At 45.6% G+C, this 17,268-nt stretch overlaps 1 protein-coding gene across 1 annotated transcript in view; it reads right to left on the reverse strand.

Annotated features, from left to right (window-relative positions):
* The window catches only part of PAPPA (pappalysin 1), a 178,809-nt gene that overhangs the window by 82,156 nt on the left and 79,385 nt on the right, over window positions 1-17,268 (reverse strand). Inside the window, exons 8-9 of the mRNA XM_030961226.1 lie at window positions 5,386-5,514; window positions 3,733-3,824 (exon numbers count right to left, since the gene is read on the reverse strand). Coding sequence (XP_030817086.1) covers window positions 3,733-3,824; window positions 5,386-5,514 — 221 coding nt within the window. The remainder of the gene's footprint in view (window positions 1-3,732; window positions 3,825-5,385; window positions 5,515-17,268) is intronic.

Here is a 17,268-nt window from a genome sequence, read left to right on the forward strand (position 1 = left end):
TTTGACGATGGGGAAGGGCAAGAGTGCTGCAGAACTTAGAAAAAGGAGCACTGCCAGATGCTTCCATTAATTAATTAATTAATCTCACTGTCGCTCTTCAGCATGTTGCAGGAAGAAAATGCTATTAATCTTTTCTGTTTTCTGTTGCTCGGCTTTGTGCTTGGAGAAGGCCAGGACAGCCTGACAGTGAGACCACACAGTTTTCTTCCCTGACTCCCTCCTTCCTTCCCCCGCGCCCCTCCTCCCTGGCAGAGCAGATTGATCCACTGTTATCTGATTAGAGAGGAAAGAAGGAGGAAAAACAAAAACAAAACAAAAAAAAAAAGTGTAATTTTATTACAGGCACTAGTGCAAAGTGTCTTGAGAGCCTTGTGCCATTTAGTCAAAGGAAAGCTGGACCAATTAAAAAAGCCCATAAACCCCATGATCCTAAAAGGCAAAGGGAGTGAGAGAGGCAAAGGGACACCTGCAAACAGGCTGCCTCCATCCCTGGAAATATCCAGAACGCAGCTGAACATGACCCTGAGCAACATGCTCCAACTTTGAAGCTGGCTCTAACTTTGAAGTTGGCCCTCCTTGGACCAGAGACCTCCAGAGACTCCTCTGAACCTAAATTATTCTGTGATTCATGGCTCTGAATCTAAAGCCTGGTGGTGCTTGCGGGCTCTGTTGCATTTTCCTCCTACCAAGCGAGGTGGCTTGCGTGGTCTCTGCGTTAGGAGGCAGGAGCCCACTTGGGCTTTGCTATCAAACCTCCTCCTCTGGAACCCGCCCACGACGCCCCTTCAGCCCCGTCTTTAGCAAACAAAATGGTTAGCAGTTCTTTCCAGCCACGTGGGACCCAATCCTGCAGACAATTTGTGACAAGCATTGCATTCACTGTTGTGGTTAGATTTGCTGAAGTCTAAAGAATGCCTTGTGGTAGTTCAGAAACATGCCTGGAAGAAAGCATTTGCAAGATCAAACCCTGAGGCCCCCGATTCAACAAAGCCTCTGAACATGTGTTTGAGGCTCACTGAATTCTTTGGTGAAGGGGAGTGATTCCCGGGGCTCTGAAGAGCTACATAATACAACAAGAACATCACTGAAAAAATAACAGACTCTGAAATAACTTCTTGTTGTTCTACAGGATTATAACATGTGTTAGCCTTGTAAACATGGGAATAAATTACACTTATTTTTCTGTGCTCCTGAAACAGGCACCCAAGAATTCTGTAATTTCCAGGAAAACACCCCACCAATATCAAAGAAGACTTTTGTTCAGCTTAAGGCAGAGGATTAGGTGTGACAGTGTTAGATTGTGGAGAATGCTGAATTTCTGCTTTTTTTTAACTATTATTTATTATGTAATATGCACAGCCACTCACTTCCCCAACATCTTTATATTTTCTGGTGAGATTTTAATGCTTGATATACCAAGCAGAATATAAATCAGCAGTGTTCATTTGTCTGAAAGACAAACTGGTAGTGTCTCCTTAGCTCTTGGAGTCATAATTCATGGTGGTCCAGCTACCACAAGAGCCAAGAGGATGTGTTTCACAGGTATTAGCTCCTCTGAACCTGTCCTAGAGACTTGAAGGCAGTGTTTGCCTGAAAACAGCACTGGGGCTGCTCTCACAGACCCTGCAGAAACACTGAGCCCATCACCACCACAGCAGTCACCCCAGCACAACTGTAAAGTCACACAACCAAACTATCTTTAAGGTCTCTGTTCCTGCACCTTCCCTTTGATTCAGCTAATTTGATTCATCTGAGTCCCTATATTCAATATTTCACAAGGAATTTGATATCATTTGTTTTGTAATCCAGGATCTGTGAAAACCACAACCTTCCAAAGCCCGTGACAAACAAACAACTTTTTTTTTGCCCCTGGAATTCCCCTCTCCTTTCCAACACAAGCAAATCTGAAAACCCACTTCCTCTGTCATGGAGCAGAAAAATGTGTATGTTTTAGTTGTTTCATTTTCTAGGCAGACAGCTTTGTCCCACACTCTCAGGAAGCTCTGTTGCTGCTCCTGGAGTTGGATGGGGGATGAATGGTTGGATGATGGTGGGTGGATGACACAACTGGACTCCATGATCCTAAAGGCTTTCCCAACATAACCAATCCCATGATTTTATGCACAAAGGCATAAAGCAGAGTGTTGCATACCCCTAGGGACACCACTGTGTGGTCCAAGGCTTGGGACACCCCACTCTTACTCCTGTCCACGGACTTATTTGGAGCATTTGCAGCTCCCACCAAGTCCACATCACCTGGTTTCCTAGAAAACTGATGGGCACAGGGGAGAACCTGGGTCATGTCCTAATGAAACACTGGGATGTGGTCAAAGCACAGACCTGGACCAAGGAATTCAGCCCTGCTGTGGAGCAGGGTGATACAGACACAACCATCCAGCACCAGCCCAAAGCCTTGCTGGAACCGGCCTCACACCACGCCTGATGTCTGGGGAACCAAAAACATTTGCGTAAGTGTTTATCCCACTTTCAAAATATTATGACTAAAATCTTGCAGTGCTTGAGGCTCTAAGGCAGCAAGTTACTTGAAACACAAATGTAACTTCAAGACCACCAGTTGTCGCAATTAGTCTCGACCATAAATATCCCTGATTTCAATAGAACTATTTACATATGTAAATAAGTACATCACCAAATCAGGCCTCAAGTCTCACTCACAGTGTGGGAAGCTGAAGTTAAAATGTAGTTGTTGTGATGAGCCAAGCAGTCCCCAGCTTACCACCCAAGGGAAACATGGTGCCTGTGAGGTCCATTCTACATTGCTCCAGGCACAAGAGATAATGGTCAAATTGCCAAAAAGAGCAAATTTCAGACTTGCAAATGATACAGTATCTGCTGAGGACTGATGCCCTGAGCTGAAGGCATGGGAATCACTATGTGGGGCAGGGTGTTTGCTTGGGCAGCCCAGATGAGGAATCTCATAAAATGTCTTGAGAAAAAGCCAACCCTTTATAAACATTAACGTTGGTTCCTGAAGCTCTGCCTGTTTTCTTCTTTCCCAGACCTCACAGACCCCTGGGTGGAAAAAGCAACCCCACAACGTGCGTCTACTCCACAGAAGGTGCAGTGTCAATTGGTCTCCATTTCCCTTCTCTGTCCCCAGCATTCCTAGAGAGTTTAATAAATATGTAAAGCTCGAAACTGCAGCCCCGATAGCTCGAGCATCTTCCGGCCATTGTGCTTACAGGTTTTGCTAATCAGAGCAAACCAGGCTTGCAAATGAAATCTGATTAAGTAGTTTTCACCTCTGAAAAAGGGGATTAGCCAGACCTTTGATCCTCAGATATTGATTTGCAACTCAAAGGAGGCGTGACCTCAGCTGGACTTGCTTCTGGTCTCAGTCCCTTCCCCTTTCACTCCTCCTCCTGTTTACCAGAAAAAATCAGTTCATGTCTTCTCACGTAGTCAGATCTAAAGCCTATTGAAGCCAGTGGAAAACCACCCACTGACTTCAATGGGCTTTGGATCAGTCCCACAATGGCTGACTTAGCCCTAAGTCCTGGGCTGTTTCAAAGCCAGCAGAACCAATTTCCCATCAAAATGACCAGAAGCTGGGAAGATATGTTCACCTTTCAAACCTACAAATTCCACCTTTTTTCTCTCTCCCATGACAACTCTTCAGCTGGAAATGCTGAGAGTACTGCTGGTTTTTCCCTTGCACTCTGCACTGAGTTGCTGCCCACCGTGGGTCTGAGGGCTCTGAGCCAGACTTACCGATGCAATTAAAGGACAGCTCCTGCAGGCAGAACAGGGAACAGCCATCGCCGTTTATCTTGTTCATGTCATCACATTCTTCCCCCAGTTCTCTGCAGGCAAAAAGCAGTCAGCTGGCAAAGTAGCATCAACCTGATGCTCTGTGCAACCCCACTGAAGAACCCCAAAGCCCCAATATCTGGTACAGCAGCTTTGTGTGCCCACCCCTAAAAATACCTCTCCCTTCCCTTAAGGGAGCCTCCTGGCTTCCTCCTTTTCATCATTCCTGGTTCACAGGCTCGCCTGGCCAGTTCCCTGCTGCACATGTGGGTACCACTTGCTGTCCTCGGATGAGGATATGAGCAACTTCCTTCGTAGCTGGTGTGGCTGTAGCTCAGCAGGTGGGGGAAAAGAGATCAGGAATCTCTGAAACTCTTTGTATTAAATCTGGACGGGCCAGACTGTGACCCCAGCATGGGAATAACAAGGCATAAAGCCTGGAGTGTGGCTATTCCAGGTGGCAGAACTTGGAGGAGAGCAGTCAGCAGGGAGCAAGGGGTGTTGGGGATGGAGCCCTGCCCCGTGCCAACCCGAATGGCTGGGGAGAAGAGTGGGAACCAGATGAGAAAGGGGCTGCCACAGCTGCAAGTGGGGCCACAACCAACTGAGCTGTGACACAGTCTGGTTCCTGCTCGCTCCTGAGGCAGCTCAGCTATTGTTTGACACTTGCTGCAAAGCCACAAGTGATGTTTGAGGAATGTGCAAACATAACAGTAGCAGAAAAGCTATGTAAAGCAAAATTAATCTGTCTTTCTCCACCTCTCTTTCCAGGATTGCCCTGGATTCATATGTTGTTTGATTGTTTTCTTTGCTTTCCTTGCCTGTTGGGCCTCTTCCTGCAAATATTTGCTGCCAGGTATATCATCTGACAGAGTTGTGCTGTGTGATTGCTGATCAGCATTATTTCAAGCAAATAATACTGGCCGGATTAAGTATTTGCTTGTTGTTACTTCCATAGTCTAAATAATTAAATTACCTAATGCCAGGAAGCTTTGAAGCATCAGCCTTAAGGGCCAACATAGTAAAGGAATAAACTCTAACATAGTTGAGAAGGATTGTTTTACATTTTCAATGGCCTGGGGACTGGTGAGAGAGGGGAGCTGATTGAGAACATGCAATTCCCAGCACTCCCCCTCTGAGGCCAAATCTATCACTTCCAAATGCATCCCAGCTCTGGTGGTCAGTCAAACAAGGGGTTGTACCAGGACCTTGGCCCCAACATGTGCCAGGGTTTTACCCAGCTGCCACACACATGGGACAGCATCGAAGGCTGTGTGAGTTTTCCCAGCTCCAGGCCTGTGCAGGAAATGTCACATCCATGTATAAAGATACAGATACACGGGCAAACAGCATAAACAGCACAGAGCGTCCTTGCCTATCGATCCTGCTGTCTGGACTCCATTATCTGTCTGTATCTCCTGGTGCCAGGAGAGAAGGGCCCATGGTACAATTAAATGTCATCATCCCGGTAATCATCAAGCACGTGAGTCATTATCTACAGATGAGAGCCAGCCTAACCTAAGGAGACACCAGAGGTCATCAATTCCTTCGTAGTCTCAGACTCTGGCTGAGGAGATGTGCCCCGATTTATCTGTTTGCTCTCTCCAGACTTACATTTGGATAATGCCATCTCCACAGTATCCACTCCCAGAGATATAAACGAGGGCAGGGGACGGCTCGCTCTCCTCCATCCCGGACACAACGACCACCTGGTATCTGTACGTGCTCCTGTCGCTCAGCTCCCTGCCAGACAAAAGGAGAGTCAGTCATTCACACAACAAAGGCAGCAGCAGCAGCAGCAAAGGGCAGAGAAAGAGGGACTGGAGTGGGGTTTGGCTGCCAAAAAAGCAAGGTATAGTTCAATCAGCTCCTCCCAGCGTTCCTACCTTGTTTTGATGGGATTAATTTTTGGTTGGGTGTCTTTTTTTGTGAGCACAATCAGCACTACCTTTGTCTATGCTTGAGTTACGCACAACTCTGAAATAGGTGCAGTTCTTGACCACTTGACAGCTAAACCATTTCCTGATGAAAACCATGCATTTTGGTGAGGTGCTGCTTACATCTCCACCTGCTGCAGAGATGGCATTGCAGTGACACCTTGGCAGTGCCAACCCTCACCATGAGCAGTGGGAAACACTGAGAGCATCACCAAGAGTCAACAGTACTTCAACACCTGAGGAACCAGCCCTGTGCCTCACTCTGTTCAGCCTTTCTGTTCCACGTCAAGGATAGCACTACCAGCAAGTCTGTTCATTTAAGGAATTTAAAATACCCTGTTATTCATTATTATTATAAATACTCATTATCTCCTGAGCAGTCCTGAGCTCAATCCAACTGCACGTGGACCCTGGATTAGTGTAAGCTGAGGATGTTTCAGTGATGGACAAATAAGTTATCCACATCAGTTATGGGCATTAAAACAGAAGAGTTAAAAACTTGGTATCTTCCAGAGCAAAAAATAGGATCCACACCACAGCACAGGATCAGGGTATTAGCACTGAAATATTCACAGAAAGAATTAGCAAACTGTTACATATTTATGCAAAGCCATAATTACCTAAAACCTGTGCATCTGTAAATGAGGAATAATATTTTTCATATGTAATATGGGAATAATATAATCCTAACAAAAATGTTTAGCTCTTTCACAATGTCTTTTACACTATCAAGACTGAAAACCTTCCTCGAAGAAACTCATTTGTTGTCCTCATCGTGCCGATTTGTAAAGCCATGGAGTGGCCAAGGCAAAATGATTTGCTCAAAGTCATCAATCAGGTTAATTGCAGAGCAGCAAAGGCAACCCAGCTCTTCCCCAGGCCTGCCCGTCCTCTGCTCACTGAGCTCACATTGCCCCAATTACTGACAGCAATATACATGGCTTTTTGTCACAGGAACTTGGTCAAAAAGCATCTACTAATGAAGTGTGTACTACGAGGAGATAAATCTACTACGCAGAGCAGCAAAGCCATTGAAGTGGATATCAATGAGTTACTGAAATCTTCAGGTTCATGAAATAAGTATCTCCTTACAGCATTCATTAAATTAACAAGCATGACTTAAACTCCAATATCCCACATTATATTTTACAACAAAGCTGTTTCTCATGGGTACTGTGCCTGCAAAAAAAAACTGGCATTGAATGAATTGCACGCCAAGAGCACTGGGATCTGACTCCTTGTTACTGCACATGGCAATGGAATGGGAGTGCAACTCAGTGGAAGGTAAACAGAACTGGCTTTCTCATTCCTTCTGCACCTGATTCCTGTCAGCAACAGTCCATGGCTCCTATTAGCAAAATTTGAGAGTTCGGGTAGCACAAACAGTATCTTAATTCACCTACAGGCTGGGGAGATGTCTACTCAGATATTGGTAAGACTGTTTATTCAATCAAAGGGAAAAGTTTCAAACTTCTGCCCCTTGGGGCTTGTTTAAAGCAACTGTTTTTCTGGGGGAAAAAAAAAATTATAGGAAGTGAGTAAAGTGGCCAAACACACACTGTAGTAAAATAATGAGGGTTTTCCTCTAGATTTCACTCCTAGATAAATCCACTTACTAAGATGGGAGGTTTTCATATATACTGATGAAATCAAAGCAGAGCCAAGCTTTGATTATTAAAGAGCAGTTATTTCTCAAGTTCTGTCTCAAAACCATCTCAAAACCATTTGTAAAATATTTAAGATTAACAAGTACACTTGCAGAAATGTGGATTTTGTCACTGGGGGTCTGCTAACCACAAAAAAAAAAAAGATTCAATTTTTGAAAATGGTAACAAATGAACAGTTGGGGCAGCTGCAAAATAAATAAGGCCACGCTGCTTTCTGATGCACTGAGATTGTGGTCCTGAGTGTAAAATAGGAGTTTGCAGATTCTGATTTTTGGTGTGGTTTCCACCAATACCTCCAGGTGATGAGGCAGGCTAAGAGCAGGGAGTGTGCCTTGCACATGGCTTTTACTGGAGGGAAGTATTTGTGTGCACATGTGAGCAAAGGGACAACAGGAAAAGCTCACACTTGTTTGGAAGTTTGCAGAATACAGCGGAGGAAAACCTGGAATCAAATCAAGCACAAGTGAGAATGTGGTGGTTATGAATTATGAGGTAGCTGGGGATTCACATGGGTGAATAAGAAAATTAGAAATGAAAGTTATTAGGTGGGGAGAACTCTGACCTATTTAATTGTATGGATTAACCATGGAAAACTTTGTATGGAGTACACTGGCTGCTGGCTTTGTGGCAATGGGCTGTGCTCTAACCCTGTCACCTGCTGCACATCAGGGAGGGGAGAGATCCAACTGCAGCCTGCTCGAAGATGGAATGCTCTTGGAACTTTGTGTTGTGACAGGCAAATAACCCTTCAAATTTAGTGACACAAAAAACCCCAAAAAACCCTAACCCATTTATTCTCCAAAAACAAGGTGAACAAAATCTCTGCCTCCTTACACATTATTTTCACAGTCTGGTTCCCCTTACTCCTCTGCAGTTTGGGTAGAAAATAAGAGCTATTAAGTTATTTATGCTCATGATACCCCAACAGCCTTGTCTTAGGTTAAAATACAAAGAAAGGGAAGACAAATGCCTGGGGACATGTGGTCCCTGTAGAGCAATAGCAGGTCTCTAGAGGGGCCATTCCTCTCCATCCACATCCCAAATCCCCTTCTGAGCAACCTGAAGCTTCACAGTCTTCCCTGCACTGGGGAACAGCAGAGGAGCCCCAGGGTGTGACATCCAGGGCAGCACCAACAAGCCAGCTGTGCCCAGAGGAGCACAGAAATGGGATGTCTGCTCCAGAGGGGCTCTTCAGTGCCACACAGGCAGAGATGGAGATGTGGCTGGACTGGATCATCAAAAAACACCTCAGAAACTCAAAACTGAAGCCATCATGCTTTCAGCTAACCCTGGCCTGACACAAGGTGTGACAAAAAGCTGACTGGGATGCATGTGGCATTTCACGATTCAACAACTGGAACGTGAGATACTTATATCCTCCTGAACTGCTAAATGTGTCATTTTGGCAGCAGCTGGGAGTTTCAGCATTCCTTCACAGTGTGCCCACATTTTGCAAAAAAAATATAGCTGCTAAAGGGATAATATGTGCAATACCCCAGGCAGCAATCCAGTCCCATAGTGAGGGAGGGAGGAATGCAAGAACAGGGAGAGGAAGGGTTTATTCCCTCTCTATAGCTATAGGATACCAAAGTTGATAGTTCAGACTGTATCTGGAGATGCCAGCAACACAAGCTGTGCTCTAGGTGGTGATAAAAGTGTGATTTTTGACCATTTATTTCCTGTCCCACCTGCCCTGGATGCTGGTGGCACAGTGACAGCAACAAGGGACACTTTCCACTCCACTGCTGGGCAGGACCCAGTGCCCAGTGGCTCTGTGAGATGCAACTTAAGGAAGTGAGAGAGAAGAAAACATCTTTAACATCAAGGATGTGAACAAACACTCTTCAAATGTATATCTATAGTCTTTTAATGACCTTCTCTAGAACTGAGTAAGCCACATTGATCGCTGCAGCTTCCGCCTGTGGGGAGGCAGCCTTATTAAAAAGCAATGACTCAAGCCCTCTGCTTAGAGGGGGAATTAGGATGTGCCGTGTGAAATACCACCAGGGCAACTTTCCTGTCTGTTGTGGCAAGTGATCCAGGGTCAGGAATATAGAACCCTCTAATTATTTTCCTGTTTTTACTGGGGAGGCTGGGCAGTGGAGCTAGTCTTGCTCTCTCTCTCTCTCCCTCAAGCAAGGGACCTCTGCTCTCAGTTTGGGTGTTCCTGGAAAACTTAATGGGAAAAGTTATACCTGTGGGAAGTTGTTTTTCACTCAGACCAAGGTGGGTTTAAAGGATCGCTGAATTTACAGAAGAAACACTCATGCCCTTGGGTTCCAGCAGACCTGCAAGGGCTGACACTGCCCCAAACACATCTGCTCTGTGCATGCTGTAGGGTTTCAGCACCTGAGGACACACCTGAGATGCAGTGAGAGCATTGAGGGAAAGCAAACATCCTATGCCTCTTTTCCTACTACCATGGCATATATGTTTTTCCTACTACCATGGCATATATGTTTTTCCTACTACAAATGACACCAGGAGCGTTTCTTATCCAGCAAAGACTTGTTTCCAACAGAATTGAAAATATCCTTAAGGCTGAGCCCAGCTTCTGCCCTATGAAAAGACAAATGGTCAGACAGCAGTGAAAGCAGACAGTGTTCCTCTTATTTAAGGACAAGATGACACAGGCTTAAGCATCCCCAATTAAATTACGGTCGTCACAGCCAGTGTTGTGTGAAACAGGCAAATTCCACACCTGAAGTGTACTCATGAAGGACCCATCTGTCTTTGACCTTAAACAGCCACCAAACACTTAAGACAAAAGATGACATGTCCTTGGCATCTCTCTGCAGCCCAGAACGAGCCCTGGTTCTGCTGGTGGCAGCTCTGTTTCCCTCTAACACTGTCACCTTTGGTCTTCTCTAGCAAGGAAGCCTCACTGAGCAAAACAGGAAATCTGCTGGCAGCAAACAACGTCAACCCCACATCTTCCCTCGTTGCAATGCTTTAGATCAGCTGCCAGGGTGGACTGGATTACAACCACAAACAGAAGAGCTGAAGGTCTACACAATCCCCTGCCCTGTCAGACACAGCCTGGAGCTGTCCAGTCTGTCCCCACACGCTGCTCACAGCCTCCAAGTGCCAGTTCCAGAAGTCCTGAATTACCCCAAATATCCACCAACACCATTGTGTTTATAGGTTTCACTATCCTTGGGTGCTCCAAAAAGCTATAAGGAATGAGCCAGGGGGACAAGGTCACTTTAGGACAACCCAAACAGATCTGCTCCCCAACCTCCATTCTTTCCCCCTCATTGCTATTGACTACACAAATACAACTGTTTTCTTCTTCTTCTCTCCTCTCACACATATGCTCCCCCTTGCTCTGCCTTTTTTTAATAAAAATGGCATGAGAAGCACGGCAGAAGATAATGAAGAGAATTCCTGCCTGGCTCTGCAGTTGGAGAGAGGAGGGGTGGGATGCTGTAAACACAAGAAGGACGTCAAAAATCCCGAATTGCGCCGGGCTGTTATTTCAGCTGTGGCCCAAGCTCTCCCTGTTTGGATAAGCACAGCAACATGGCAGGTGCAAAGGCCTCAAAACAACTCTCTTGCCTCTCTCTCAGATACTAAGCTGACTCAGAAGACACAAATGCCAAGGAAACAGCCTTGGAGAGGATTTTCTCTCTCTCTCTGTGAGGAGAAAGGTGCCAACAGGGGCCACAGGTTTGCTCTGTGCCCTCCTGCTTTTTTATTATTCGCTTACAAGCACAGGATTTGTTTACAAAACAGGGTAGTTGGAGTACTGAAGGAACACTCAGGGGCTGGATGGGAGACTGGGGACTGTGTGTTGGATTTCTGCTCTCAAACTCAAACCTGAACTGGGTGTTTCCAAGGAAGGACCATGGAGCAGCCAACAGCCTGAACAGATAATCTCAGCTGTACTTGGTGGGTACATTCTGTACCAGCAGGACTCTGTGCTTTCTGAAGCCCAGACTCAACTTTTGCTTCTGGCTGTGTTAGAAAGTTTAACTAACACCTAAACCAGTCACCTTACCCACTTATGCAATAACCCATGGGCTTGGGACTGAAGTCAGAGGTTAAAGGATCCAATGTATTAGAGAAGGAAAATATCCTTTGATCCTTAGAATATTTCTAGGAACCAAAGCCACCACCAACTCTCATAATCACCACAAATCCAAACCAGGTAACTAGTCTGCAGCTCTGCTCTCACTTCCATTGGTGTAAATCTCAAGTAACTCAGCAAAACACTGCAGGTTTAAACCACTGCAATTCAGCTGCTCATCTGTCCCTCTGAGGTGCATTTGCTGCTCAGAGCAGCTCCATGCCTGCACAAGATGCCCTGGGGCAGGATTACATGTCTGCCTGTAGCACCTTTGCTCTGAAACCCAGGTCCTGTTTAGGACTTTAAACACACAAGATTTTGAACATTTTTTTATTACACATACTGCTCTCCTCTGTCTTTCATGCAAGGACTGTTAAGTTTTGTATGTAGCAAACCTATAGATATGAATGCAACTGATTAACTCCTGCAGACTTTGATATAATCCTCCAAGCATTTGCCCTGCTATCAGTTTAAAACACAGTAGCATATTTAGTAGAAAAACAAAGTTTGCAGCCAAGGCCTTAAAGATAGTTCTTGAAAAAAACCAAAAAACAAAAGAAACAATGTCAAGAGACGGTTTTCTCCTCTCGTGTTTAACAACAACAAAAATATGAATTTTTAAGGTGGCTGATATAAATGGACAATCTCACTGAGATTAGGTTACAAATCCTGGGATAAAGTAAATCCTCGAGGCCCTGGGCCTCACATGGGTGTTTGCACCAGACAGGCAATTTCATGGCAGCACACAGGTTAAGTGTCAGAGCACCTGGTTGCTATTAGAAGCAGGGAATGAAGGAAGGAAAAAAAAAATCTGTTGTGTTTTCTTCTTCACTGCTGCGCTCCTGACCAAGACGGGAGCACTTCTCAGCATGAGGCTCAGATGGGGCCACCACAGGAGGGGAGGCTGGTGTGGTTTAGCTGAGGAAGGAAAGACTGGGGACATGAAATGCAGAAAACCCTATTTCCAGGCAGAACTGTCTACTGTGAGATGTGACCAGGAATAGTGCGAAGCAGGCTCCAGCTTAGGAATAGAAGGAAAAAAAATCTTTATAAACCTACAATATATAAAAGAAACACACAGAACTCAGGATGAAAACCTTTCAAACATTCCTCCTCCCCCACAGCCAAGTTCCCAATACATTACAGTAAGACAAAACCTTGGGCTCTCAATTCAGTTGCCATCTTTCAGATCACCAACTCTCAGTCCATCACTTCCTTGCAGAAAACCCTATTTCCAGGCAGAAGCCTGGACATGAAATGCAAAAAACCCTATTTCCAGGCAGAAGCCAGCAGTTCTCCATTGATTTGGAGGGAATGATGCCAGTATCCTCTGCCTGAGGACACCGCTCGGTGTCCCAGTGCAGCAGAGAGAAAACAGTAACACAGCCAGCAGGCAGGCTGGGGCAGGATAACCGCTGTCAAGGCCATCACTGTCACTGATGAAGCTCTGCCTGTTGCATCATGCCTCTCTCTAAGCACTGCCTGGCTCCTGACACCCTTACCCACGTCCCCGCTGTGACGTGGCGTCTGTAACAGCGCCAGCCTGGTTGCACACACTGCAGGAGAAGTGACTGATGAGCACCCTGCCCACCACACCCTTTGGACCTGCCCAGCCAACCTTTGGATCACCAAAAAGGAGCCAACTTTTGGATCACCCCTCAACTTTTGGATCACCCCTCAACTTTTGGATCACCAAAAAGGAGCCAACCTTTGGATCACCCAACCAACCTTCGGATCACCCCTCTTTTGGATCACCACTGGGACTGGGAGCGCTTTGGCTGCTGCCCTCAGCCCTGTGCCATTCCATTGAGTTTGGGCAGAAATCTCTCCCCAGTTTAGGGTGGTCAGCTTGGCAGAATAATCTTCTTCACCTTCTCTGAATCCAGACCTGACTTCTTGGATTTCTTTACAACAGGCCTGAGCCAAGACCTGATTTTCAGTACTCAATACCCTCCTGTTTCCCTGTAATCCCCCCACAATGGTGAACAGAGCCATGGGAGCAAACACTCACAGTGTCTGATCCGAAGGCTCCTGGAGCCAGTGGAAGTTATTTTGTGCATTTTCAGTCGAGCTTAGATTGGGCCCCAAGTGAACACAGATGTTTGCAGTGTTCTCTGGTTTCACATCCACCATCCCACCTCACCAAGACCTATTTTGGGGGTTCCAGGCAGGAGGGCTGTGGAGGAGGGAGGGATCACAGACAGGGATGTGCTTTCACACCAACAGCAGAGCAGAGCACAGACATGGGTGAGGAGATGAGGCAACTCTTCCAGAGGAACATTTTGCCATTTCCCTCCTCAGGGGTTCTGTGTTTTGCTGTAAACCACTGCAGATTATGAGAAATCCCACTGGCTGGTCTCCAGTGGGATCTCCAATGGTTTAATAGCTGAACATTACTGAACATACTTCCACTAACCTCTTCCTAAAATCCCATCATGAGCTAATTTCCTCTATTGTCATTACATCTGCAACTGGTCTTACAGTTTAAAAAAAAATGCTGTACCACTGTGAATAAATGATCTGGTTTACTGCACTGGGCTTTCAGGGACTGATAATTTGGGGTATCAAATTCCAGGCACCGTCTCTGGGGTACAATTTGAAAAGAAGAAGGAGATTTCTTTCCACCTTGCTCTTCCTATCACAAAAGCACCAGGAAAATGCTGGAACTGGGATATCAGCACAGAGATGGCCAATGCCACCATTCATTTAAGGAGATTCTGACCAGAAAGACTGAGAGAAGTTTGGGTAAAACAATCACAGGATGGGTGCCTTAGGCCTGCAACAGGATCAGCAGGTTGTCAGTGGTAGATCTAAAATCATGGAATTCCAGAATGGTTTGGGTTGGAAGGGACCTTAAAACTCATTTTATTTCAACCCTTCCACTAGACCAGATTGCTCAGGGACCAGTCCAACATAGCTTGGACATACTTTGTCTTGTGTGTCACCAGGTCCCACAAGATATAAAGGACAGCACAGGTATTTCAGTCTGACTGCAGCACTCTTTCCAAACCCTTGCCTGCTTGAGTGTAGATTCAAATTTAACAGAGACTTGGAATGCGTTTCCTAGGAAAATATATTAAAATAAAATGCCCAGAAAATGATCAGGCCAATAGTTCAGCTAAAGTAGCTGAGAAAAGCTATATTGGCTGACTGATAAAAAGGTAGGTAACACATTTCTGCTACTTCTGCGGTATTTGAGGCTCACTCCAAGTTTTACAAGGGAGTTATTTTTAAATTGTTGCATAACACATGTCTGTCCAATATTTATTTCCTCAATCAAGCAAAGAAAATGCATTTGTTATTCCTGGGAGATTTCTGGTGCTTCTTATCTTATTTAGAGCCCAAAATAAAGATGCACACAAGAAGCCAAACATCAGAGAGAAGTTATTATCCATGAGATAATGCACAGCCTAATTTACCACATATCTGAGACTGTTTCACCTGCAATAAATTATTTTACCCAGCAGGAAAAGTCCTGTTTGACCTTCTATTTTTTCTTTTTTTTTTCTCCTGCAGCTGAAAACTCTGCTACTACTGCTAGGTCATGAGTTCAAATTCCACCCTGGCTGGGAGTGATTAAATATATCAATTTCTAATAGTATCTATTTGGATAATAACAGGACTGCTGTTAATGTTCACTTTTTTAGGGACACTTGCACATGGCTAAGTTGTAGTCTACAGGTTGATCTCTCAACAGCCTCTGTGTATTGCCCAAGAGGTACTTTGGAGATTTGGAATTCAGTGGTACTTGAATCTTTGATACTTTGGAAATCAGTGTAGCAGCAGTCCTTGGGGAGTCCCTGGCTGGAGCAGAGCTGCTGCCAAAGCCAAGTGTCACTCCCCAGATGGGGCAGTCCCTCTTTCCTGAAATAATTTATTTAGGAATGGTGGCTGTGGGTCATTTAGAGCAATCCCATCCTTCAAAAGTCGACCCAGCCTGAAAAATTCCTCTGGGGTGCCTTGTCTTGGGATCACAAAACCATAAAGATATCAACCCACCCTTACTACCTTTATTCTTGCATCATGTGCAGCCGAGCCAGAACAGGAGCTCCGGATTCTGTCAAGTGCCAGCTTTAGTTACAGCGTTACATAAGAAACCGCAACAGCGAGGAACCACAAATCTATCACCACAGCTGGCACCAAACGGCCTCCCTGCACAGGCTCAGCGGAAAAGCTGCCTCCTGAACGGGCAAAGAGTGTCAAATTGTTCTTTCTCCTCTCCAGGGCAGGGTTAAGGCAATTTGGCAGAGGGTGGTAAGGGAAAAAATTGCTCTACCTGCTCTGTGTGTGAGGTCAGGAAGCAGGCTTGCTTCTGTTGCAAAGATAACCTGGCACCTTTAATGAAGAAAGCAGGGAAGAAGGAAAGGCATCAGAATGTGGCTTCCAGCTGTCAAATCACATCAGCCAAGTGGGGATGCATCACCCCTGAGAGCAGCAGCACCACTGGCCCCCAACACTTCATTGGGAGCTCTTTGGATGGAGGCACTCTGTGAATTTCCTCTGTGAAACACCCAGCACGCCACTGGCAGCTATAAATAACAACAACCACCACCTCAGGATTTAACAGCACGGCACCTGAAGGAGAGAGGCAGGAACAGGAGATGGAATAGAAGGAGTTTTCATCTTTCTTCCTCTTCCTGACTCACTGAGCCCTCAGTGCAGAGCAGGGCTGTGTGCTCCTGCCTGGCACAGGGAGCAGCATCACTCACCCCTGTGCCTCCCTGTCCAGACCCGTGCAAGCCACAGGTGAGGCCCCACTGCTGGGAAAGGAATGAATTTCCCCAGGGGGTGTTGGCAGTGCAGTTGCTGCTGCGTGGAGGAGTCTCCTTCCCACAGCACGTCACCTCTGTCAGGGGCAGGTGAACCCATGAGCAGTTTCCTGGTGCTGGGGGGGAAGGTGTGGGACAGGCAATTGTCCTGTATTGTTCTGTTCTTGCATCATGGGGGATTTCCAGGTTCATTAAGCAAGAACGGCAATCTATACTGGCTGCTGATGACACAGCCAGGGCCAGGCATGGCCTCAGAGCAGCACAGGGACAATGCCAGCCCCTTGCTGAGCACCAAAACTGCTACACTGTCCTACACCAGCTACATATCAAACATCACAACTTTGCCAAAACTGACCACAGGCAGCTCCAGCACACTCAAAACTCTTCACTGACAAGGTTTTTTTCTTGCAGTGACAGCACGGTCACTATTCCTGCTGGGAAAGTAGGATCTGCAAGAGAAAAATGAAACATTTACTCCTTAACAAAAAGACTCTGGATGAAGAACTAGGCAAGTTCTTGAACCTGAAACTGGAAATTACGGGGGTAAGAGAAATCTGGTGGGACAGAAAGGTGTTTGCTTCTTGGGAAAGCTCAAAATAGCTTTGTCCATGGAAAGCCAGCATGGAAAGCTAATGATAGGAAAGCTCTTAGAAATGAGCAAGAAAGTGTGAATAAGAGTAAATCAGTTCCTCCTGAAGCTTGGTAAAAGTGTTTCTACTGGAGAGGAGCTGTAAAATGTCATATGGATATAGCCAGGGACCTCTAACCTATTACTAAAGAAAAAATAATATAGAGAATTATGCAATTATGGGAAAGAAACCTCCTAGTTGGAGACTAGTGAAAAATGCTTTCAATAACAGCATTTCCCTGGTAGTGTGTGATGTAAGAGTGGGCATCAAATAGTCAGTGACTCAAAAACAGACACACTGTTTTGCATTTACATCTAGTAGCAGCAATAGGTTGGATAGAAAGATAAATTTGAATGAAAATAGAATTTTTTCATTCAGTTATCACTTTGAGGCTGACTAACAAACATTTCCTGAAAAAAAAAATCA

Source organism: Camarhynchus parvulus, chromosome 17 (assembly GCF_901933205.1).
Source record: "Camarhynchus parvulus chromosome 17, STF_HiC, whole genome shotgun sequence".
In the NCBI taxonomy this organism is placed as follows: Eukaryota; Metazoa; Chordata; class Aves; order Passeriformes; family Thraupidae; genus Camarhynchus; species Camarhynchus parvulus.